The sequence below is a fragment of the Gobio gobio genome (assembly GCF_949357685.1).
Source record: "Gobio gobio genome assembly, chromosome: 25".
Taxonomy (NCBI): domain Eukaryota; kingdom Metazoa; phylum Chordata; class Actinopteri; order Cypriniformes; family Gobionidae; genus Gobio; species Gobio gobio.
The window spans coordinates 22,768,777-22,793,209 of NC_137121.1; the positions used below are offsets into that span (position 1 = coordinate 22,768,777).

The 24,433-nt window shown below is 38.3% G+C and overlaps 2 protein-coding genes across 3 annotated transcripts in view; one reads left to right on the forward strand and one right to left on the reverse strand.

Annotated features, from left to right (window-relative positions):
• Nucleotides 1-8,602, forward strand: part of neil1 (nei-like DNA glycosylase 1) — a 15,045-nt gene extending 6,443 nt beyond the window's left edge. The window contains exons 3-11 of the mRNA XM_079809067.1: nucleotides 2,743-2,862; nucleotides 3,043-3,145; nucleotides 3,242-3,335; nucleotides 3,524-3,645; nucleotides 7,596-7,623; nucleotides 7,698-7,759; nucleotides 7,838-8,027; nucleotides 8,115-8,216; nucleotides 8,307-8,602. Coding sequence (XP_079665193.1) covers nucleotides 2,743-2,862; nucleotides 3,043-3,145; nucleotides 3,242-3,335; nucleotides 3,524-3,645; nucleotides 7,596-7,623; nucleotides 7,698-7,759; nucleotides 7,838-8,027; nucleotides 8,115-8,216; nucleotides 8,307-8,359 — 874 coding nt within the window. The 3' untranslated portion in view covers nucleotides 8,360-8,602. The remainder of the gene's footprint in view (nucleotides 1-2,742; nucleotides 2,863-3,042; nucleotides 3,146-3,241; nucleotides 3,336-3,523; nucleotides 3,646-7,595; nucleotides 7,624-7,697; nucleotides 7,760-7,837; nucleotides 8,028-8,114; nucleotides 8,217-8,306) is intronic.
• Nucleotides 8,597-24,433, reverse strand: part of man2c1 (mannosidase, alpha, class 2C, member 1) — a 20,578-nt gene continuing 4,741 nt past the window's right edge. The window contains exons 8-27 of one of the 2 annotated variants that reach the window (XM_079809057.1): nucleotides 24,150-24,260; nucleotides 23,959-24,051; nucleotides 20,035-20,151; nucleotides 19,854-19,949; nucleotides 19,623-19,768; nucleotides 19,359-19,482; nucleotides 16,371-16,492; nucleotides 16,204-16,289; nucleotides 14,524-14,685; nucleotides 14,283-14,365; nucleotides 14,114-14,208; nucleotides 13,919-14,023; nucleotides 12,960-13,116; nucleotides 12,727-12,870; nucleotides 9,997-10,106; nucleotides 9,831-9,910; nucleotides 9,616-9,755; nucleotides 9,428-9,531; nucleotides 9,241-9,351; nucleotides 8,597-8,758 (exon numbers count right to left, since the gene is read on the reverse strand). In XM_079809057.1, the coding sequence (XP_079665183.1) occupies nucleotides 8,734-8,758; nucleotides 9,241-9,351; nucleotides 9,428-9,531; nucleotides 9,616-9,755; nucleotides 9,831-9,910; nucleotides 9,997-10,106; nucleotides 12,727-12,870; nucleotides 12,960-13,116; nucleotides 13,919-14,023; nucleotides 14,114-14,208; nucleotides 14,283-14,365; nucleotides 14,524-14,685; nucleotides 16,204-16,289; nucleotides 16,371-16,492; nucleotides 19,359-19,482; nucleotides 19,623-19,768; nucleotides 19,854-19,949; nucleotides 20,035-20,151; nucleotides 23,959-24,051; nucleotides 24,150-24,260 (2,211 nt within the window). In that variant the 3' untranslated portion in view covers nucleotides 8,597-8,733. Of the gene's footprint in view, nucleotides 8,759-9,170; nucleotides 9,352-9,427; nucleotides 9,532-9,615; nucleotides 9,756-9,830; nucleotides 9,911-9,996; nucleotides 10,107-12,726; nucleotides 12,871-12,959; nucleotides 13,117-13,918; nucleotides 14,024-14,113; nucleotides 14,209-14,282; nucleotides 14,366-14,523; nucleotides 14,686-16,203; nucleotides 16,290-16,370; nucleotides 16,493-19,358; nucleotides 19,483-19,622; nucleotides 19,769-19,853; nucleotides 19,950-20,034; nucleotides 20,152-23,958; nucleotides 24,052-24,149; nucleotides 24,261-24,433 lie in introns of those variants that run through there. The other variant, XM_079809058.1, reaches the window with a different exon arrangement.

The window sequence follows — 24,433 nt, forward strand, 5'->3', positions numbered from 1 at the left end:
ATGTTATGCCTGATGGGTGTATATTAAATACTGAAGAACAGGTTAAGAAAAAATATAATAAATATGTAATATAGTGTATATATATAAAAAAAATGCTCCTCTCTAGAGTTCCTTTTTCTTGTTAACTATCGAGTTATGGTTACTAAATGGCTTTTCTGAGGTAGGCCAGCCTAAATGTACGTTACATTTCATTGTTTACAAGCTGTTTCTATTGGTCTCTTTCTGCAAATGAAACGCATTAAAGAGTGCCAAAGCGGTATTGAAATTAGCATCTTAAAACCAATTATTTTCTGTCAAGTATAGTTCATGATGTGTCTTCAACATTGCGGTGTACAACTCGATAAATCTCTGCCACCAATCATGTAGTTACATCATGGAAATTGGCAGGATCGTATAGTTTTGTTCGTTTTTTTAAAGGATATAGCTTACAGGCTACACAGTAGTCCCAAGGTGCCGTACATTACAATGGAGAACAAAAGAAACAAGACAAAACATAAAAAACATCCATATACTAGCAAACATATTAAAGGTCCCGTTTTTCGTGTTTTTTTGAAGCTTTGATTGTGTTTACAGTGTGCAATATAACATGTGTTCATGTTTCGCGTGTAAAAAAAACACAGTATTTTTCACACAATTTACTTATCTGTATACTGCTGTTTTCACTGTCCTCAAAACGGCTTGAAAGATTTCCCTGTTCTATGAAGTCCCTCCTTCAGAAACACGTAACGAGTTCTGATTGTGCCAGCGGTTCCCGTGTTGTGATTCGACAGCAGCTTAGCGCACGCAGAGCGCACGTTACCGGAAAGGTCACGCCTCTTACCATAATGGGGATGCATGCGCTCAATGATCTCTAAGTACAGCGTCCCTGGGAAAGCCAAACAAAGGTGACTTGACTCCGGGATGAAAATAACAGCGTCTCGACGACATGGCAACAAACAAACTATACGAACGCAACCGAACGCAACACTTCCTATTCTCCACGCGGGAGCAACAAGACCACGCCCCCTTTTTCGCGCGTTCTTGTGGGCGGAGGTTAGTCGACATACTGCTCTACTGACGTAATTAAAGCAGGAAATACCAGGATGTAGTCCTAACCAGCCGTTCGCTGTAGGCTTTGAAAGGGAACTTCTGTTAAATAAAATATCTCGCTTGGCATTGAACTTTGAGCTTTATAATTTTACAGGTATTATAAATGCTCTAACAGCAACATTACACACTAACTAAAGTTTGAAAAATGGGATCACGAAGAACAGGACCTTTAAAATGCCAGAGAGCACAAATATGATCATAAACGATCCTTAAAGACATTTAAAGTCAAGGAAGTGGCAGATTATTCCACAGTCGTGGACCAACGACAGAAAAAGCACGATCACCCTTCAGTTTGAGCCGTGCACGAGAGAGAGTTGGGAGAAACGTATTCAGTGATCTTAGTGTTACTGTTAGCCGTCCAGAAAGAGACAACAAGGGAGTACATGATCTGACTTCCTAGCATGCATTAACAACCTTGAAGCAGCTGCAAGCGAACAACATGTTTATGACAATTCCCAACATAAAGAGCACTTCAATAGTCTAGACGGGAAATCATATGGGCATGGAAAACTTTTACCAGGTGCCTTGCCGGAAGAATGGGCTTCAGTTTGGTTATTGCCCTTAAATAAAAGAAGCAATTACAAACCACCGTCTTTATCTGTCGATCAAATATGAGGAATGAGTCAAAAATGACTCCCAAGTTCTTTACTTGATCATGCAGGTACACCTTCCATGGGCCTAAGTTACCGTTTACCATCTGGCTATAAGCTGAGCGACCAAAAATCATAACTTCTGGCTAAGATATCGTGGCACAACGTGACACTGGTTCAGTAGTTTGATGCTACTGTCGGTGGAGATGCGATTAAAGGGTTAGTTCACCCAAAAATGAAAATTCTGTCATTAATTACTCACCCTCATTTCGTTCGACACCCGTAAGACCTCTGTTCATCTTCAGAACACAAATTAAGATATTTTAGTTGAAATCTGATGGCTCTGAAAGGCCTCCATTGGCACAATGCACTTTACACTCTCAAGACCCTTAAAAGGTACTAAAGAAGTCGTTACAAAGTCCATCTCACTACAGTGGTTCTAAAATAACTTTATGGAGTGACGAGAATAGTTTTTGTGCGCAAAAAACCCCTAAATAATGACTTATATAGTGATGACGATTTCAAAACACGGCATCATGAAGCTTCGAAGCGTTATGAATCAGTGAGTCGAATCATGATTTGGATCGCATGTCAAACCGCCAAACTGCTGAAATTTGGCGATCCAAACTGCTGAATCGAGTCACTGATTCATAACGCTTCGAAGCTTCATGATGCCGTGTTTTGAAATCGTCATCACTATATAAGTCGTTATTTAGGGTTTTTTTGCGCAAAAAAACTATACTTGTCACTTCTTAAAGTTATTGTAGAACCACTGTAGTGAGATGGACTTTGTAACGACGTCTTTAGTACCTTTTAAGGGTCTTGAGAGTGTAAAGTATATTGTGCCAATGGAGGCCTTTCAGAGCCATCAGATTTCAACTAAAATATCTTCATTTGTGTTCTGAAGATGAACGGAGGTCTTACGGGTGTCGAACGACATGAGGGTAAGTAATTAATGACAGAATTTTTATTTTTGGGTGAACTAACCCTTTAATATGAAAGGCCAGGGCCAGTTTACAATACTATGGGTTGATAACTTAGTATGTGTGTTTAAATATTTCAGGGAGAATGTTCTTTCAAAACTGTCTGACAAGGCTTTTGACAAACCCATCTGTGAGGCGCTTTTAAACCAGAAGTATTTCAACGGGATCGGGAACTATCTTCGAGCAGAGATTTTGTTCAGGTAACCCGATTTCCAATGTTTTCTATGTTTCTATGATTTCAACTTCTTCATTAAAAAGAATAAAACCATGTTGTCTAGTTGAAAAATCCCCCATTTATCCATAAAACCATTGAAAAGCCAATCTAAATCTGATTATGAGGAAAAAGGAACTGATTGTTTTCCCCCACACATCCTTTTCAGATTACAAATCCCCCCATTTGTGAAGGCACGGATGGTTCTAGAGGGGATTGAGCTGAAAGACGAGGATAAAAACAAGATAAAAAGGGAGACTACAGTTTTAGAGGTGAAGAGTCTGACCCTATTGCCAAGATTGAGCCTATTGAAATATTAATAGGCACTTTGTTTGGCATAAATCATGTCTTTGTTCTGTCCCATTCAGACAACAGATAGAGCTGGTAATAAGGGGGTGAAGGTTGAGAACCCTGACCTCCTTTCTTTGTGTCACGCTGTTCCCTTGGAGGTGGTGAAATTGGGTGAGTTTACACTGCATCTAACTGTGACATAATCATTTATCAACTGTTGTTTTGCACAGCTGTGTATGACGGTACATCACACTCTGAATAACCTCAGATTTGTAGTCGTAGTGTCAGCGACGTTGCCTTTTTAGCTTCAGAACAGTATTCATGCAACTGATTTTTTTACTTTGTTTTTATATAATTAGGTGAAAATGGCTATAAACCAGCAAAGGGTGAATATTCTGTGCTACAAGCCTGGATGCAGTGTTACTCTGTGGATGGAATGAGCTCATTAAGTGACCACAATGGACGGACGATTTGGTTCAAAGTATGTAAATCTTTGTAAAATTGTAATTCTAAACCTGGAAACCATTAGGTGACATTTAGAGTAGTGCTAACTAACTAATCGCATATTTATCTGTAATTAATTAACCTAACGTTAAAGTTTTTAATATACTTTTATATTGTAATTTTTCACATTTAATCTCCAAATTAATCTATTAACAACATAAAAACAGTACACTATATTATAAATATTTGTTTAGTGGCATCGTTTAATGAAAAAAGGCCAGTATCACAGATGCACCAATACTCCGGGGGGTTAATAAAGGCCTTCTGAAGCGAAATGGCGCACTTGTGTAAGAAAAATATCCATATATATATAGGTCCCATGGCATGGATTGTTTCCTGAGGTGTACTTGTTAGTAGGGCTGGGTATTGACACAAATTTCACAATTCGATTCGATTTCGATTCACAAGCTTTCGATTCGATTCAATTCAATATCGATTATTTTGGATATGTATCAAGTATAATACATGGAAAATTTTCTCAAGGAAAATTAATTTCTGAACTAATGTTGTAAACTATGGGAGTCAGTTGATACTACATTAGCCTAACGTTACTAATATTGAAGGTAAAAATTAACTGATTTGTATACAAACACTTAAATGACACTAAATTATGTTTTTTAATATAATAATAAAGTTATAATATTAACTTTAAAATTACATAATCATAATTCTACTCCAATTATTTTTTTGGAAATATAAACATTTAAAGGGTGGCTGTCATAAAAACTTGCCAGATTTATTAAATATTGAAGAACATTGACAATGAATATCCCATGTAATGTGGTGCATCTAATTAGCAAAATGCTCCTCTCTAGAGTTAATTTTTCTAACTGACTAACGAGTTTATGGACACTGGATATGGTTTTTCTGAGGTAAATGTGACGTTACGTGACATTGTTTACAAGCCGTTTTACTTGCATCTTTCTGCGGTTGGAACACTGATTGAGCGATTCTATGTGACATGATACGGATTTCGGTAAGTTGTCCTGTTTCTTTTAACACTTTCAGAAGCTCATTCGTGTTTATTTTGCACTGTTAGTGGTATTAAGGCGGAAGAGAAGATCCGTTCATGTTTGCTCCGCGCTGCTACATCAGGTTAAAATAGAGACTAGGCCTTCAAAATAATTTTTTTGAAGGCAGATTAGCGCCCTCTTTTTGAATTATTTAAGAAATCATGCAACCATGGGTGTAATCACTAGAGGTCTCTATGGAGAGGCTTGAGAATTCCCTAGTTCTGTTTTGAACACATTTAATTATTTTTTTGTTGTTGATGGATTTGAATATATATTTAAAAAATCTCAAAGACTATTTATTATAAAGTTTTAGATTTTTTTTGTTTTGTTAGAAATTTAGATTTTTTTTCTGTGAATTCGTGTTTTTGCAGATTTCCCATTAATTTCCTATGGTGTAATTTTTGACCGAAGAGCACAAGTGGGAGTAATTTTTTTACGACCACTTAGCACGCTCGAATCATGCCCTCAATTTTTTGTGTGTTAACATACCTAATGCTAGAAAAGTCTAGAAAGTTTCATATCATTCTGATGAAGCTGTGATTTTTCAAAATTCCAAATGTGGTTCATAGGTTCAGGTTTTCATAGGTGTGTGTGTGTGTGTATAAGTGTGTTTGTGTGAGTGGATGTGTCAATATCACACTCTTGATGTTTTAGAGTGTCACCCCTTTACTGCTGTGTACTTTTTTTCAGCATCGTGGCCAATTTGTAGATTGTACACACAAATATTACACAAATTATTTTTGTGTTTTTGCCGATTTCCCATTAATTTCCTATGGTCTGTCATTTATGACTGAAGACAATGAACGCTACTTTTTTTTTTACGACCAATTAGCATGCTTGAATCATGACCCCAATTTTTGTTGTGTGTTTACATACCTAATGCTAGAAAAGTCACCAAGTTTCATATCATTCCGATGAAGCTGTGATTTTTAAAATTTCAAAACAGAACATTTTCCGGTCAGAAATTACCGAAGAGCACCAGAGGGTTAATGAATCGTGCCCAGTTTGTTAGCCTGGGTAACTACAAATCTGATACCGTGCCTGTTCAACAGGGAGTTCCTCAGGGCTCAGTATTGGGTCCTATTTTATTTAACATTTACATGCTTCCGCTTGGGCAGATCATCAGGAAATATGGTCTTGGGTATCACTGCTATGCGGACGATATGCAGATTTACATCACCACTAGTCCTGATGTCCATTGCTCATTAATAGCTTTGCGTAGTTGTCTAGCAGAGATCAGTATCTGGATGCAGAATAATTTCCTGAAGCTGAACGGCTCCAAAACTGAATTGATGCAGATTGGTACAGTGGCGGCTACTCGTAAAGGCCCAGCAGATCAGTTTGATTGTTGATTCCAGCACAGTAATCCCCCACCATCATCATTTTTGATAATTTTTGATCCACAGTTAACATTTAAAGCACACATAAAACATCTCTAAAACTGCATTTTTCCATCTGAGAAACATAGCTCGACTTAGACCTTTTCTCTCTTTTGCAGACACAGAAAGGCTTATACATGCCTTCATTACAACTAGGTTAGATTACTGTAATGCCTTGTTCTCTGGCCTTCCAGCTAAATCGTTGCACAAGCTTCAGAATATACAAAATTCTGCCGCTCGTGTGCTTACTTGTACTTCTCCTCGTGAACGCATTACACCGGTTCTTTCACAATTGCACTGGCTTCCCATTAATGCGAGGAATGATTTTAAAATTCTTATTTTAACATACAAGGCACTTCATGGGACTGCACCTGAGTATCTTTGTGATCTTATCAGCCCTTATACTCCATCACGCCAAATCTGTACTCACACTTGCCACTGTGTCATAAACACGGAGGAAGAACAGATTAGTCAGGTGGGTTTAATGTTCGCTACTACAGAATTTATTCGGCAAATGCACTTCCATTTCCCATTATTCCCATCTCCGGCGTGATGACTCCGATCTTACGAATATTCCTATCTAATAATTGCCTCATCGACACGGCATCCTCAATAAACCCGTCTCCGACGTGAAGACTCCGATCTTTCGAATATTTCGATCTAATATGACTTCTGACCTGTAATGTTGCCAGAATCATAATCATACACTGTTTGTTCGTTGGCCAGAGGAGAACTGGCACCCCGACTGAGCCTGGTTTCTCACAAGGTTTATTTTTTCTCCATTATGTCACCTGATGGAGTTTTGGTTTCTTGCCAATGTCGCCTTTGGCTTGGCTTGCTCAGTTGGGGATGCTAAATATTCAGAAAATTCTTGTTTGCATTGTTTTTGACCCATGTAACTTTGCATGAAACAGTGCTTTAAAGGGTTATTTCACCCAAAATACGGAAAAGACGGTCCGCTGGAAGCTAGATATTTTACTTTATAAAGTGTTAAATATGGATATTTTTCTTACACAAACCCATCGATTCGCTTCAGAAGGACTTTATTAACCCCCCGGAGCCGTATGGATTACTTTTGTATGGACTCTATTCTTTTATTAACATTAATGACAAACAACAGTGGGTTTATTACACTTTAAGACCTGACGCAAATCTGACACGCATCCCATTTTCTCACAACACTTTACATTCATTTAAAGCGTAATTTAACCCATTGAAGACTGCGCTTATGAGAATACTTGACAAAACAGGCATAGTTTGGTATAATTTTGTGTTTTTGTCTGTTCAATCGCTGTCTGAAGCGGCTTTCTGTGCGCGTTACAAACAGAAGATTCACAGACGCGCACCAGTACTGCATTGCGTTCCTTTTTGTGTCTTGTGGCGCTTTAATGGTTTAAAAGCATTTGCTTGAATAACTTATAATGGATGCTGCGTTGTGTTAAATATTTTGAACGTGTTAACTGAAATGAATAATTGCATTTGTTAACGTGTTAATTTTCAGAGTTCAATATGTTTAAATGTTTGCTTTGTTTCAGGGGGATCCTGGTCCTATGGTGCCCAAAGGTAAAATTAATGTAAACAGATGATTGACTCCTAAGAATGTTAGTTACTTATAACTAAAAATTATTTTCCATTAGGTGCCAAATCTCGCAAAATGAAGTGGAAAATACAGAAAGATCACGATTATACCGATTCAAAGGTGAAAAGCAGTTACCTTTTCTTTGGACACTGGTTTCATGAACACATACAAGAACATTAAATGTCTGCCTCACTCTAGAAAGCCAAAAAGACAAACACCGACAGCACTGCAATAGAAAAGCCTGCCAAGAAAAAGGACAACATAAAGGTAAAGAAAGAAAGTGCAACCTTCAAAGCGCAAAGGCAGAAAAAAGACACAAAAAGGGTCAGTACAAAACCTGCAGATGAGAACAATAAATCGAATAAACAAGGAAAGAGAAGCTCAAAAGGTTAGAATCTTACGTTCACCATTTGTATGTCTACTTTCAGTTTTAGTATTCAGGCCCTGATTTCACTGCAATTTGTCCTCTTTTAAGTTCCTCCAAGGACTGAAACTAACAAAATCAAAGGCCAACAATTAGAGGAAGTGATTAAAACTAAAAGGAATACCGTCACCTGCAGGAAAAATGCAACAAAAGGTATGAATTCAGTCTTGACCTTTTAATACAGAAGCTGACTGCTCAGAGAGTCTTGTATAACTGAAAAGTCTTTCTCTGGTTCTTTTGTAGCAAAGCCACAGCGGAGAAGCAGTGACAAAGGAAAAGGTCGATCCAGAAGATGACTCAAATCTCAATTCATTTCAAAACTACAGTAATGGACCACCCAGACCTTTTATATTCAGTAAAAACGTCATAGATCTATTTTTAACACAAATAAAGTATGTATACAAAAAAAAAATTAAATACCTAAAGTATATCAAAAAATACTTTCTTTAATGCTAGTTTAATTGCCCATTTCTTTTCCTAAAATGTTACTTGCAAAGAAAGTTGAGAGAAAATAAAAACAGGAACAAGTAATACATTGTAAACATTACATTGAAATTTATTTTTACAAAACAATTAAGCTCATGTGAAAAACTTCATTCAACCATTTAAAAAGGTGAAAATGTGTATGTGTATCATCAAACGTAAATTTTCAAGTGATAACAGTAAGAATTTAAAGGGATAGTTCACCCCAAAATCTAAATTCCCCATGATTTACTTACCCTCAAGCCATCCTAGGTGTATCCTTCTTTTAGACGAATACAATCGGAGTTATATTAAAAAATGTCCTGGCTCTTCCAAGCAAGTCGAACGCAGTGTAAGCATTTTGAAGTTGAAAACGGAAGGCAGTCTGCTGGAAGCTAGATATTTTACTTAATAAAGTTTTAAATATGGATATTTTTTTTACACAAACCCATCGATTTGCTTCAGAAGGTCTTTATTAACCCCCTGGAGCCGTATGGATTACTTTTATAATAGGTGGAAACACTTTTTTGGGCTGCCATTATAATGCTTGGAAGAGCCAGGACATTTCTTAATATAACTACGATTGTATTCGTCTGAAAGAAGGATACACCTAGGATGGCTTGAGGGTGAGTAAATCCTGGGGTAATTTTCATTTTTGGGTGAACTATCCTTTTAAGTACCTGTATCATAACTGATATGGATTGAAATGGTTCACTGTATAATTAAGAGGAGAGATCTGATCTGAAAGGGTTTGAACGATAAGGATATTCCAGAGGCGGTCTTTGTCACAGGAATGCTGGGATCCGGACGCTCCAGGAGATCACAACTGTAAAGACAGTAAGTTATGAGTTATTGTTCTTGACAATACAACAGAAGAACATTAGTATTCATTGTGTACTCACTGCCATGCTTCTTTCACTGTAAGGGAAGTTGACAAAGTCGCCGTCACGCTGCTTCCGTGAGACTCATAGAGGCGAACAAGAAGGCCATTCTCTTTTCTTTCCGCCTGTGAGAATAAAGGAAATTGAGTCATAGTGGGCAAAATTCTGTTAGAGAAAGGTTACCGTCAGGACATTTCATGAATGGGCACCTGTTTTATGGTGTCCAGGATGACGGCAGGCGAATTTACAGAGAACGCACTCGAGGGTTCAGAAATAACACCTTGATAGACACGGAGCGGGAAGTTCAGGTTGTGGGCATACTGGATAACTGAAGCTTCCTGGAAGGGGCCTTTTTAGACACAATGATTTTATTAATGGCTGTCTGGAAATGACTTATAATAGTTTAGATAGAAGATGTACCAACCTGTATGTGGCATTAATGCGTAGGTAAAATGATGATGGCCCATATCTGCATTGGCATCTGGTGCTTTTGGAGCCCGCAATCTGTGGAAAAAAAAAAAGTGGTGCTAGCAAAACACTTGTGTGAGAAAGATAATGCCGTGTTTGTTCATTCTGCATGGGAAGCTTACAGGGACAAGGTCATGATGTTTTCATGGATCGAGTAGCCATATTTGGAGTCGTTAAGAAGAGCCACGCCAAAGCCATGCTCAGACAGATCAGCCCATTTGTGTCCCCACACCTATTAAATAAACCACAAATTCATACATTTTTACGTAAAGTTCTCCAAAATAACTACACCACAAGACATTATAAAGGGGAGAGATGGCAGCTGCTGAGAAACCCATGGGAGACGAAAGAAAACAAAATGGGAAATATCAGCAAAACTTGAAATGGCTCAGGGATTTACTGCAGAGCAAGTACTGAATGGTTAATGGTGGGTGAATCAAAATATTGATTTTGAAGATGTTGAAAACGATCATTTTGAGAATATGTTTGAGATGGCAAATATGAGCCAGATGCTGAATGTTCTATGAAATGAGCTCTGATGAGGACAGTGATGATGCTATAAAACATCTGCTCCAACTGAACCCTTCCAAGCTCCAAAAGGTAACAAAATATGCTTTATTTTATTCTTCTGTAATTGTTACTCTAATATCAGGAGAGTTTTTATTATCGCGACAGGTAGAGATCCATCCGTGTTAGATATAGATCCGGGTCGCTAAAGACCCAAATATGTAATAATGATTGGCGAAACATTCATGCATTTAAGGGTTAAAGAGCCAATCATCATATTGGTGAAGACATGGTCCTTTTGGGTTTGAACATGCAAGTGCATTCATTGGACCAACCAGAAAAAGGCTGTTTTTAGCCTGATTTGAGGTAAAGAATCAAGGTTTACGACATCAACATTGGTTACTGAAATGTACACTTGGCTTGATGTGAACTTGGGCGTCTTGTAGCCTATGCTCACACAAGTCCATGAGGCCAACAAGAATGTAAGGTGTCCCATTTATAATTTTATGTTTCAAAGGCCCTGTTTACACCTGGTGTTAAGATGCGATTTTGTCGATCGGATCAGTAAACGAGGGTGAGGAAGTCTCATTTACACCTGGTATTTTAATCCGTCTCTTTTGTCCACTTTCAACCACTTCTGTCCTGACTTCTAAGAGGGAAGTGTCTATGGGTGGGTTAATGTATGCGTTTTTTCAGATCTTTCGATCTAATGGACAAAATAAGCTTGCGCATATTTACATATGAATGCGACCTGACATGATTGAAAAACATACGGAGAGCATCAGCTTTAGTTTCTGCACTGACAGCCTCAAGTCCACACCAAACGTTGTGAGTGTGTGTTAGAAATCAGGATTGGTGAGAGAGCATTCTGCTTGGTTTGTTTTTAGTCTTCAAACCAAACTTGGGTCTTCAGCTGACAACGTTTAAATCCCGTCTGATTAGCGCACTTCCCGTAATGTTTACGCATTAGGGCAGTAGGCAGAGAGTAGGCGGTCTTTTGTGGCCGTTCGAACACATTCGACCACATGAGTGTACGAAAGCAATCCGGTGAAATGTGTTTTTGACTACCTCTGGAAATGGTCGAAAGTAGACAAGCTCAAAACGTGTTAGACCTCGTTTACAATTGTATTTAGAGTAATCCACTTGTGACCCAATCGACCAAAAGGTATCTTAGGTGTAAACCGGGCCTAAGGGGTGCTCACGAGCAGCTCTTATTAGCCACAATGCTCCCTTCATTGTGCTGTTTTGCCAAGCCTACAAGCAAGGGTTTTTTTGGGAATCCTTTGAGATGGGAAACAAAATCACTATTAATCACGTGATTGGGACGGAACAGGAAAAAATATCAGCAGGAGTGGGCAGGACCAGGAATTGTAATAAATACTATGATACCCAACTTTATACACAAATATACTGTTTATATAAATATACTATATATTTAAATGTTGAACTCTATTCTAGTTGGCCTGTCTCTTTATGCTCCCGTTTGCTTTGGTGTGGCTGGTTAAGTGAATTATGTGCTCCACACCCGTAACAGATGGTGATGGTAATGCCCCAAGTTGGTATGCCAATGCCAACCACCAATAATAAAAGAGAAGGCGACGGCTTCCCCATGCAGTATATAGCTGTGAAAATCAAAATTGAGTCTGATATGAAAGCCACGCCGCAACGACTACTGTACAAAATGATACCTCAGTTGTGCTCACCCACATTTCTGGGCGGTCTGAAGTAACCAAACAATTTTTACGAGTTGAGAAGGACACCATACGCCAGCTGCAAGACATGTAGACACATCATCAAATATCACTCTGACTCAGGCACGAGTGGCCTTCAGCTTCACGCATGCAAAGCAGCCTGTTCAAGGCAACTGGCAATTTCTTCATTTATTTACATGAACTGTAATGTGTGTGCATTGTTTAAGCTGGCTTTCAATTCAATAAAATAACAAACTACATTTTAGATTTTTCATTCAACTAAGGCATGATGTGATCTGTACTGAATTTTTTATTGTAACTGACAGATTCCGGCCAAAAAAACAGCACGGGAGTGGGAGTCATTCTTCTGGGAATGGGACGGGACGGGATTTTCCCAGTTTTTTTGTGGGATTGAGATCATGGGACGGCATTTTTTTTTTATGGGAGAGGTTTGAAAATCCACTCCTGTGTCCTCCTCTATTGAGGACTTCGCAGTAGACTACTACTTGACAATCTACTACTACAATGTCAACAGAATGTGGACTCTTGAGGAGGACTGCATGGATTGAAGGTAGCCTTTAGGATAGGGGAAAGCCATTCAGAAAGATAGGGGCTATACTTCTATGACCTGAAAATAAACCAAGTTTGCAGTACCTCAAAGCGAGCCCAGTCCCAGGAAGTGTTTCTATGAGTGGGCCTCTGCAAGTGTCCGAATTGGATCTCGTAGGTAGCGTTTGGGCTGCGAACCTGCACGGGGAATTCCACCTTCAGAAACTTATGTGCCTCTTCCCAGTCCACCTGGAAACAAGATATCCATTATGCTTCACAGAGTTTCTTGAGCAGCTGGGTGATGATTAAATATCAAGCATAAGATGACTATCCCTCACCTGGGTGTTGAATTTAATATACGGGCAGCAAGCATCCAGAATGATCTCCTGTCTTATTGTGCTGTTTCCGCTGATCCTTAGTGAAAAGGAGACGCTGCCCTGAAGCCCCCCAGATCTCATTACCTTGACAGTCTCGACAAGCTCAATTACAGGCTTCCTGGGAAAGCAGACTTATTGCCATCAAGATTATGACATTAAAGCCCCGTTTCCACCGAAATTACCTGGAACTTTTTTTACAGGAACTTTTTTCCGCCCAGACCTGTAATGTCTGCGTTTCCACTGCGGTCTAAAGTACCATGAAGATTAGGCAAATTAGTCCAGAGACGTGGGACTGCGCGCGACTGTTCCTCCCAGTCAGCGACGGAAAGTAATAATTTTTGTTGTCTGCAACAATAACAAGTATGGAGGAGATGCAAGCAGCGCTGCTTTTGCTAGTTATGTATTGGTTTACTAAAGATGTAATTAACAAAATGGCGGAAAAGAGACGAGCATTGATACTGAAGCGTATTCTGAAAGCTCGTAAAGCTAGATTTAAAATAAGACAACGTATGTTATTATCAGCTATTATGGACATTGACCGTGCGATTGCTGAGACAACGCGCGCCATTGGACAGAGATATTTTCCGAACGCAGAACGAACCTCGCAAGACTTTTAAAAATGCCGGTTGAAATAAAATGCTGCGTGAGCTCAACCAATCAGCATGTTCAGCGCCCACGTCCCACACCCGAAAGTTCCTGAACTTTGAAAAAGTACTACCTCGCGAGCAGGGCCATTTGGAGGGGGAAATATTTACCCGGAACTTCATTTTGACCCCGGTTCCTGCAGTCGAAACACACAGAGTACCACCCCAAATTTCCTAGTTCCTGGGGAAAGTTCCTGCGGTGGAAACGCGGCTTAACTTGGGTTCACACTAAGTTCAAAGCTGGGCTCATGTTTGCATCAGAATCCGATCCCTCACCTTGTCTGAAGGTGGTAGTCCATCACATCCCAAGCATCCCAATACAGAGGCACATCGTCGAACAAAGTAAACTGGTTCCCAAAGCAGCCCTCAGAAATGGTTTCCCTGAAGTCATAACACAATTGCTCACAGTAAGATCAATAAATAACCCTAAAAGATTGTGCACTCTGCTTGAAGGCCTACATGATGACTCACCTGTTTGTTTGGACTAAATGCAGGGACATCAATCGACCCATTTGGTCAATTGTGGCTTTCAAAAGGCCATTCTCCATCATAATGGTCCCATCGACCTGTATCACAAAGAGCACCCATTGAATGGCGGAAATGTGTGGGATGAAGGAAAATGTCCAAGTGAATTAAGTACCATCTTTGTGACGGAGACAGAATCCGTAGGCTCGGCCATCTCGGTGACTTGAGCTACGCCCACGCTAGGTACTCTCACCAAGGCTGTGGAAACAGGTGGAAACTATAATAGGGGTTCAATGAGCCTTACTGTTCTTTAATAAAATCTTACCTTGTCATTAGACATGAAAAGGAGTTTTCTTTGAGGTTTACCCCAAAAAAAGGTCACCTGAACAATGTTAGGTTTTGTCTTTGGGAAGTACCTAAACTTGTTTGAGTGCCCTCCCCTGGCAGCGATACGACTTCAGTTCTTTCCCAGGGTAAGGTGTTCAGCACAGCTGTGCTTGATCCAGCTCCATTGTCAGGAGAGGATCCCAGTGTCTCACAAGCAGCCAGAAGTAGTCTAGACCCTGTGGTACGTATCTCTGAAAACAAAGTTCATTTGGTCATCAGATGCTGCAGTCCATTAGACGTACAACAGACACAGGAAATGGAGGCAGTCTTATTAGTCTTCATGATGGCATCACTTCTTATGTTTGCTTTGTAATACTTTGATGTTAACGAGTTAAGTAAAGGGTTGTAGTTTTTTGTTATTGTTTACTCATCCTCCTGGTGTTCCAAAACTAACATGATCGGAGGTTAGGCAATTGTGCCAGACAGTTCTGGGAGGTAATTATAAACATATGTTGATGACAGGCTTTGACTCAGGCATTTCAGGATGACTAAAACAATATTTGAGATGATGTGCAATGGGATTGGTCTGCTGGCGAGTCCAGTTATCCATTCACATAATCTGCAAATTTATTTGGTAAATGTCTTCTTATTAGATTAAAATGTATCCGCCACATTTGATTTGAGCGATTTTATCGGTTGTAAATAATATAACATATAGCCTTACAGCTCTATATGGAGCAAATGAGCGGTTCCGCTGGGTCCTAAAGTCAGTTCTTGAGTGTATCTCTTCAGAATGCATTCAGATACACATGTAGACATTATAAAATATTTTTTTGGTAAAGTTTTAGCATTTTTAGTTTTAATTGAGCATTTAGGGTTTCATATGAATACTGAAGCATTCCTCGCATTCTATTCATTCGTAAGGGTTTTTTTTGTGCATTTTTTATTCAAGAGTTTTGACCACTTTTTAAATGAATTTCAGGTCAAAATGACCCGAGGGAAGGATGAAGGTAAGAAGACTTAGAATACAGAGCATGAATTGAAAAGACTACTTTTTTGGTGCTTTTTTTTAAAACTAGACAGACAAGCCCAATTCACTTTAATTGACCGTTCGCAAAGACCCGCCCCCTTTAGTTACTGTTGCTATGTCTGACAAGCCGCACTCTCACACCACACACGTTCTCACGCAGTGAAAAACACATCGCATAGCAAAGAGGATACTGACAACGCACTGACAGGACAGAGCAGGTTACTTTTAATATGAAACAAAGACTCAACTCTAAAATAGTATTTTTTAAAGAAATGTAAACAATAAATACCGTTTTGTGGCTCTTTAATGTGTGGTGACGTGAACCGATCATCTTTTCTGTCTAGTTAATTTATAGTATCAAATAAACATGAATGAACTTCAGAAGGAATGTTGTTTCAACCGCGGAAAGACATCAGTACACATCGTTTTTCAAGTTCAAGTCCACCAACGTTAATCTACAAACTCTCTTGAATGCTTTGTCGGACAAAAATGGCGGATTCGGCGAATGGCGGATTATGATTGGTCAGATCGCCTTTCAATCAAACTCCCGGCGAAGGGTGAATTGTATGGAAAATAATTTATATTTTGTTCCACTGAAAAAAATAATATGGAGTTAGAACAACATGAGGTTGAGTAAATGATGCCAGAATTAGCGAGGCCTTTACCATTACTAATTGTAGTATTAAAACCCCAACTTTAGAACAAAATATGTAGACTGTGGTAAAGACAGATGGTTTACCGTCATAGTACTGTAAAGCATCCTCAACAACCATCTCAATACAGCTGCCAGGAATCACATCATGGAACTGATTGAGCAGAAGCAATCTAAAATAAAGACATGCAGAGAGCCACTTGAGATTTCATCTACACTCTTATCATCAGGATCTTTGATACCCGAGTACTTGCCTCCACAGTTCTTGAAGTTTGCATGCTGGATATTTGAAGCTCTCTCTTTTACACAAGGCCAGACAGCTAGCCACCTCAACGTCATGAAGCAGAACTTCACATTGGCGGTTTCCCAATTTTATCTACAGAAAAAAGACAAATTAAAGGGTAAACATTAAATTATAATACTTCAAGTTACACAAACTAACAAAAAGCTTCCCATCCAAATTCACTCAGAACATCGATAAAAACCAAGCTGGTCAAATAGAAATAGACATAGTATTGATGTAGGAACAATGGGCATATTAAAGGATTAGGTCAGAAATAAAATGTCCTGATAATTTACTCACCCCCAAGTCAAATTTTTTTTTTTGAGGAAAACATTCCAGGATTTTTCTCCATATAGTGGACTCCAACGGCAACCAGGGTTTTTATTACATTGAAATTTTTTTGGCGGCCGCCAAAACAAATTTTTGCCCCGCCAAAGCCTTATTTGATCAGTTATTGTGATTTATGAGTGATGTAGATCTACTGCACTTGTGATCGGCGCATGTTAACTGATGACAGAGAGAACGAGCGGAGAGCCCTACCCCGCGCGCACGCAGAGAGAACGAGCGGAGAGCCCTACCCCGCGCGCACGCAGAGAGAACGAGCGGAGAGCCCTACCCCGCGCGCACGCAGAGAGAACGAGCGGAGAGCCCTACCCCGCGCGCACGCTCTCGGTCTTCAAAATAAGCACCGTTTTAGCATTCTAATATATCACATATCACGTTAATCAAAAGGTCGGAAGACCGAATCCATGTTGCACGTGGTGGATTCGGACATTTTTGTCCTTGAACTACCGCTGGATGTGAATTGCGCTCAAAAAACGCTAACTCTTCACCGACCAGCTGACATAAACCATACTTTCAATAAACGGGAAACAAATCCTATCCAGTTATGAAGTGTTTTCTGTGTGTTGACAAATCTTTCGCGATGTTCTAACAGACGGGATTCACACACAAAGCGTCTGCTGGTGTCCGATTCGCGACCTAATGACTCCTTTGAACCGAATCATTTTAACGACTGGTTAGAACAACTGAACTGTCCAACACTGAACTCACGAATCAGTTTAATAATTTACTCAGAACATCTGAAATGAGAACACAAGTGTGCTTACACAATTTAGCAAGAGTGGATAGTAAGTTTTCCACAGAATTATCCACAGTCTTTCAGCTTATTTCTGTTGACAATGTGTAGTAAATAAATAGCCTAAAATCATTTAGTTTAGACTGGAGTGAGGTGAAACCAGAACAAAGTTATTAGCTAGCTGATCATTTTAAGAAATTGTATATGGCAGAAAATTAGGCTATTTGTTATTTTTTTAATACTATTTTTTTAATATTGATATGGTAAAACAATATTTATATACCAAAACAATTATTTGTAAATAGTGTTAAAATGAGGAACAAAAGAAACACAAATCAAGGTATCGAAATAAGATAAGCAAAAATTACAAACTGTTTCTTTGAATTTATTTTAAATTTATTGTCAGTATTGCGATCGCAGATCACGTGGGTAGGGTACTTTTTACTGTGTATGTGTAGATGACCATGTCTGTCAGCCACCACCGAAGACCATTTTTGACCCTGGCAACCAACCAATTTCCATTGCAGCTTCAAAGAGCTCTACATTATCCCAGCAGAGGAATAAGGGTCTTATCTAGCGAAACTGGCCATTTTCTAAAAAAAAAAAAAAAATGTATATACTTTTTAACTACAAAGGCTCGTCTTGCACTGCTCTGAACGACGTAATCACTGCAAAAAATGCTTTTCTTACTTAGTATTTTTGTCTTGTTTTCAGTCCAAATATCTAAAAAAATCTTACATTAAGAAGCATTTACTAGACAAGCAAAAGTTGTAGTCTTGTTTTGGGAGAAAATAACTCAAAATTGAGGGAGTTTTTGCTTGAAATAAGCAAAATAATTTGCCAATGGGATAAGCAAAATAATCTTAATTCAAACAGAAAACAAGATTATTTTGCTTACCCCATTGGCAGATTATTTTGCTTATTTTAAGCAAAAACTCCCTTAATTTTGAGTTTCAAGATATTTGGACTGAAAACAAGACAAAAATACTAAGTAAGAAAAGCATTTTTTGCAGTGATCACGTTGGTCACAGGACGTAGGTGGAAGTACCGACCCAGTGCCGAAAAACTCCATCTCATTTTCTCTTCCAACTTCAAAGTCATCCAACGTCCAAGGGTTTTACCTTCTTTTTTTTTGTAATGGCATTTTATTTGGTGCATCGCAGAGCAGTGCAAGACAAGCCTTTGTGGTCAAAAAGTATATAAATTTTTTTTAAGAAAACGACCAATCGTTTCGATAGATAAGACCCTTATTCCTCGGCTGGGATCATGTAGAGCTCTTTGAAGCTGAAATTAAACTGTAATTTGGACCTTCAACCCGTTGGTTGCCATTGAAGTCCATTTTATGGAGAAAAATCCTGGAATGTTTTTGTGGGAAGCAGGAAAAGGCCAAGGGACCGTGAGAGATTGGACTTCTCACGGTCCCTCTGCCTTGCCACAATTTTCCTCAAAAGACTTAATTTCTTTTCGACCGAAGAAAGAAAGACATTAACATCTTGGATGACATGGGGGTGAGTAAATTATCAGGAAATTTGAATTCTGAAGTGAACTAATCCTTTAACAAATGACCACTCCCTTTATATATCAAACCCCATAAGCAAGTATTCAGCAGATGTGCTGTAATGTTGTGAACTACGCCAGTGTGGGGGTTAGCCAATCATAACTGAATTCATTTACACCAAGTCTTAAAGGTACAGTAACCAAAATCAGCCAGTTTTCCCTCTTATGACAGAGAGAAAATTGAAAATGAGCAAGTAAAACAAAATAGTTTTAATGTAGTCTTGACCATCCAAAAAAAAAAGTGTATTATACACCTATTTATCAAGTCATACACTGTAGAACGAAATAGAATGCACTATTTTGGGGTTTGGGAGATGGACACACCTTTGCTTGTGTGGTGTAAGTACCATTATGAAGCTCAAGGAAGAGTTCGCCAACCCAAGTGCACAGAAGGGATGAGTCTGATTCCAGCTGAGAGAACAGGACATCAGGACTTGACATCTGAACCCTGGATCACATCACATTCATTAAATCCCAATCATACAACAGGGTACGTGGATTATAATGTGAATATTTTTAAATTCTCATATAAAAAACAGGAAATGGGTGTTTTTGTTACACCCTCAGTCAGACGAAAAGGAAACTGACTTTGGCAGACAATCAGTGTCCCTGACGCGCTGTAAGCGGTCAAGCATTAGCTGTGTTGGGCCGCCGCCGCCGTCTCCAAATCCAAACAGGGCCGCGCTGTGATTGGCACGCCCCTTGTCTTTGTTGTTCTTCACCGTGTTAATCAGCTGTGTTGAGTCAAAGGAAGGTGAAATTAGCTGGCCGTCACTAGAGGGAGCTCGCAAATTATACGTAACATGATGAAAAACTTACATCTTCCACTTTACCCTTCATCTCATAAGAGTTACCCGGAGGAAAATGAGTGAGAACCGGTGTCCCATCAATACCTTCCCAAAAGAACGTGTTGTGCTGGCGGAAAGAGGAATCATGTGATTTTGAACATCACAAACAACCATAATAAGGGTTTTCATATGTGCAGATGTGGCAGGCACACCGGAAATGTGTTAACAAGGTTCCAGCTCAGCTTCTGAGTGAGGAAACGAGAGATTCCACATCCTTTCATGATCTGAGGCAGCTGTGCAGAGTAGCCAAACGTGTCTGGCAGCCAGAACTGTGTGAGATACAGCAGACAGTTCATTAGTACAGGAAGTATGTGGGGGGGGGGGGGGGGGGGGGGGGGTTAATAACAGTGACTAGCATACTGTAGTTTGAAGCTTGTTTGAAAAAAAAAAAAAAACTTTTTTACACTCATCAAGCCTGCATTTATTTGATCAAAATACAGAAAATATGTGAAAATATCATGTGAAATATTATAATTTAAAATAATGGTTTTCTATTTTAATATACTTTAAAATATAATTAATTTCTGTGATGCAAAGCTGAATTTTCAGCATTATTACTTCAGTCATCACCAGGGTCACATGTTCCTTCAGAAATTATATTAATATGATGATTAATTATTAATGTTGGACTTTTTTTTTTTGAATCCGTGATACTTTTTCCAGGATTAATTGATGAATAAAAAGTTACAAAGAACAGCATTTATTCAAAATAGAAATCTTTTCTAACAATATAAATATTTACTATCAATATATTTATCCCTCTGGGGCTCTTCAGTCATTTCTGACCCACATTTTTTAAAATAAAAAATGTTAAAAATCGTAGCTTCATCGGAACGGTCCGAAACTTGGTGACTTTATTGGCACTTGGTAGATGAACACCCCAAACAAATTGGGGACAGGATTTGAAAAGTCTAAGTGGTCGTAAAAAAAATAGTCACACTCAGGACCTTCGGGTCACAAAAAATGTGCTATCGCATGATAAAAATGCTCAATGTGTCCACCGGATGGCACCAATCTTATTGAAAAAATTGCTTTCATGAGGCCTAGGCTTGACTCTAAAATTAAATACAGCTTTAATAATAATTAAAAAGAAATTATATATATATATATATATATATATATATATATATATATATATATATATATATATATATATATATATATATATATATATATATATATATATATATATATATATAAATAAATACATGGGAAAAAATGGGTCATAATTATTGCATAAATATTCATTATAAATCATAAAATTATCTCAAAACACCAAAAAAGAAAAGAAAAAATATTATTGAACAAAAATATATTTCATTGATTTTACTCAAATCTTTTTTATCTTAATCCCACCAGGGTTATATTTTAAATAAATGCTGTTCTTTTTTGGAAAAAGGAATCAAGGTCTCACAAAAAGGTATCACAATAAATCATATTAGAATAAGGATCATGTGACACTGAACTAATGGCACTGAGTAATGATGCTGAAAATTCAGCTTTGCATCACAAAGCATATTAAAATAGAACCATAATTTTAAATTGTAATAATATTTCACAATATTACAGTTTTCCCCCCTGTATTTTTGATCAAATAAATGCAGGCTTAATGAGAATAAGAGACTTCTTTAAAAAATATTAAAAATATTAATGTGTCCAAACTCGGTATATGTTCATAATCAGACTACAGTTGTTGTTTTTTTTACTGATTACATGATTACAAATTCACACAATGGCAGTAAATTATATTGTCTGCACGTGATGTTTCAAGTCCTCATGAAATCGATCTTATTTACTTTGTTAGCACACATTACAGGTCTTAGGGTGAACATTAAGCCGTGCAAGTTAATACACAGAAAAAAAAATTGTTTGCCATCATAATCTTTCATCAAAATCTGAAAAGTAACTTCCGGTCTGGAATGACACTTCCTTCCTCCTTAGGCTATTTTTTTTTATTTCTCTGCACATGTCCTCAGTTTGTATGCGGCACCATCATCAATGCAGAACAGGACATGAGGCTGTTATTTTCATAGTTCGTTCAATACCGTGAGATGACATCATGGTGTTTTTTTCTTTCAGATGATGGCAGTTTGATGGCTTGGGTTTGAATATCGTTAACCACTCCCCTCCAACCGTTAGTCTGCTATGAGCGAGAGATGGAGGAGCCCTGAAGTAAAACCCTGCCCTCTATTCAATATTCCGTTTCACTTGGATTTGAAATAAAATCAGTTGCAAATTCCGGTTCACTGGGACTTTAAGAAAGTACTTGTCTTAACGGCCTCCCACATTGATGCTCGCGTCTGGTATCCACCTTTTTCCTACGCCCATTAGAAAAAAAAGAAAATTCACAATATGGGACCTTTAAGAAAAGTCATTTCTCTCGACGGCCATCTTTGAAAAGCCTCTCGAGCATGCAAGTGCAGCTCCTGTCTCTTTGAATGTGGGAAACATAATATTCTCCAAAACTGTTTGCCAAGCTTACGATTCAATTTCATATTTGAAATCACTAATGAAATCTGACAATAACCGTCTCATAAATTTAGCTTCTAAATGCTCAAAACATGATAAAAAAACTCTGCATTTTTCAGCCTGGACAAAGCTAATGCACCCTCGCAATCCTTAACATGCGTCTCATAACACTGCCTGTTTCTATAGCAACCGTAGCGGCAGCTGCAGTGACTTTACTAATCAATCAACGATTGGATCTTTCATTTAGAAGGCGGGGCTTATTCGCCATATTGGGCGTTGCACTTTCTTCCATTCATAAATAATCAGAGTACACCATCTCCCTATATATAACGTCTTTGGTTACATTCAAGCTATTTTAATGCATGGATAATTTTTTCTCACAGGACAAAAAAAAACAAACGTTTAAATGTCATTTTGGTGATCAAAATGAGTTTTTAGGGATAAGATGATTGACTACAGGGGGACTTTAATCAAAAATGTTCATTAACTGGAACAATGAGTGATAATATTTCAAAGTGATTTTTTCGTTATTTGGACATACAATATTTATTGTATTTCCCTGATTTAGAAACATTCCAATAAACACTGCTAATAGGGATTAGAAGTAAAAAGAGGAGACAATTAGATTTTAATGCATCTGTGTGCTGAAAACACAAGGATTTGGGGAGGAAAATGAGAGCTTTGTGCATTCCAGAGAATAATTCATGGGATATATTATCGTAAATTAAATCAGGAGAGCAGACCAAACATGCACAGTACATGTTATCTTTTTTCATACCGTTAGAGCGGAATACAAAGAAGAAGAAATAATAATCAGGAGGAAAGTATGCAGCGACTAAAAGAGCTTTTGCCATTGATATTCTTGTTATTCCATGTCCCACTCAAATACGTTACGTTAATCTCCTGACGTCTGATAATAGAACATGAAGGACATTTTTTCAGCTCATTCAGTCAAACTGACAGATAATGATTATTTCTAGCGCAACCTTATGAGTTGAAATGATTTGTTTGATTTGAGTGGAAATTCCCCAAAACAGAAGTGCCTCCCATAATCTAAAAACACAGTGGGCTTGTTAGGAAAAAAGGTGGATAGATGGGTATCAGCCGTTAAACAACTGAGCGCCGGTGGGCGGGGCTTATGGTGTGACTATTCATAGGTTTGCAGCTTGGTAAAATAAATGCTTCGTTTAAAATAAAGGTGTTTTTTAAGCTATGAAAAACGCAGGATGTTTTAAAGGTACAAAGATCAAGGAAAATCTGATTTCTAATGTCATGGCCACTTTAAAAGTTTTATTTAATTAAGATTTCATTTCTTGTCATTGTACTCAGTTTCTTTTCATCTCAAGGTTGTGTCTGACAGATATACAGCCTCATGTGCCCTCCTTTCAGGCTCTCATGGCCTCCTCAGCCTTGGTGGAGAGAAGATAGGCACTATATTTTCTTTCTTAATCTGTTCTTTGCCAGTAAAATCCAGAGATGATAAGAAATGGTCGACTGTGACCATGAGTTACTGCATGCACCTGCATCAATACTGATAATGACCTAAATGAACCATATTGTGTCATGGGGAGTGAATGTACCCCTTTTTTTTAGACAAACACAAGTACCTCTTTACAGTAATGTCCAAATTCATCCTTGAAGAAGTTCTGGCCGTGTAGAAAATGTCTGACCATGGACTCCCCAGACGGCAAGTTGCCATCCTGATACAAAAGAAACAGACCAGATAAGCCCGTTTAAAGTTTTAACTAGTTTTAAACAGAATGTGGTGAAGAAACGTGCACAAAAATAAGTGTCCTACCATCTCTACCCACGTGCCTCCGACTGGAATAAATTGTCCTTTCTGCACAAAGCGTTTGATCTCTGAGAACAGGCCCGGATACCAGCTCTTCACCCACTGGAACTGTTGTGCCTGCACAAACACATCTGTTTTCCTTTCATTTCATTGACATATATTGCTTTGTACTGAGCTAATTCGATTTTTTTTTTTATCCCTTAACCAAACAATAATTAAAAAAAATATTTAGCTTTAATTATCCCAACATTTTTATGTTTACTAAGCATCTTCCATTGGCTGATGGCCAC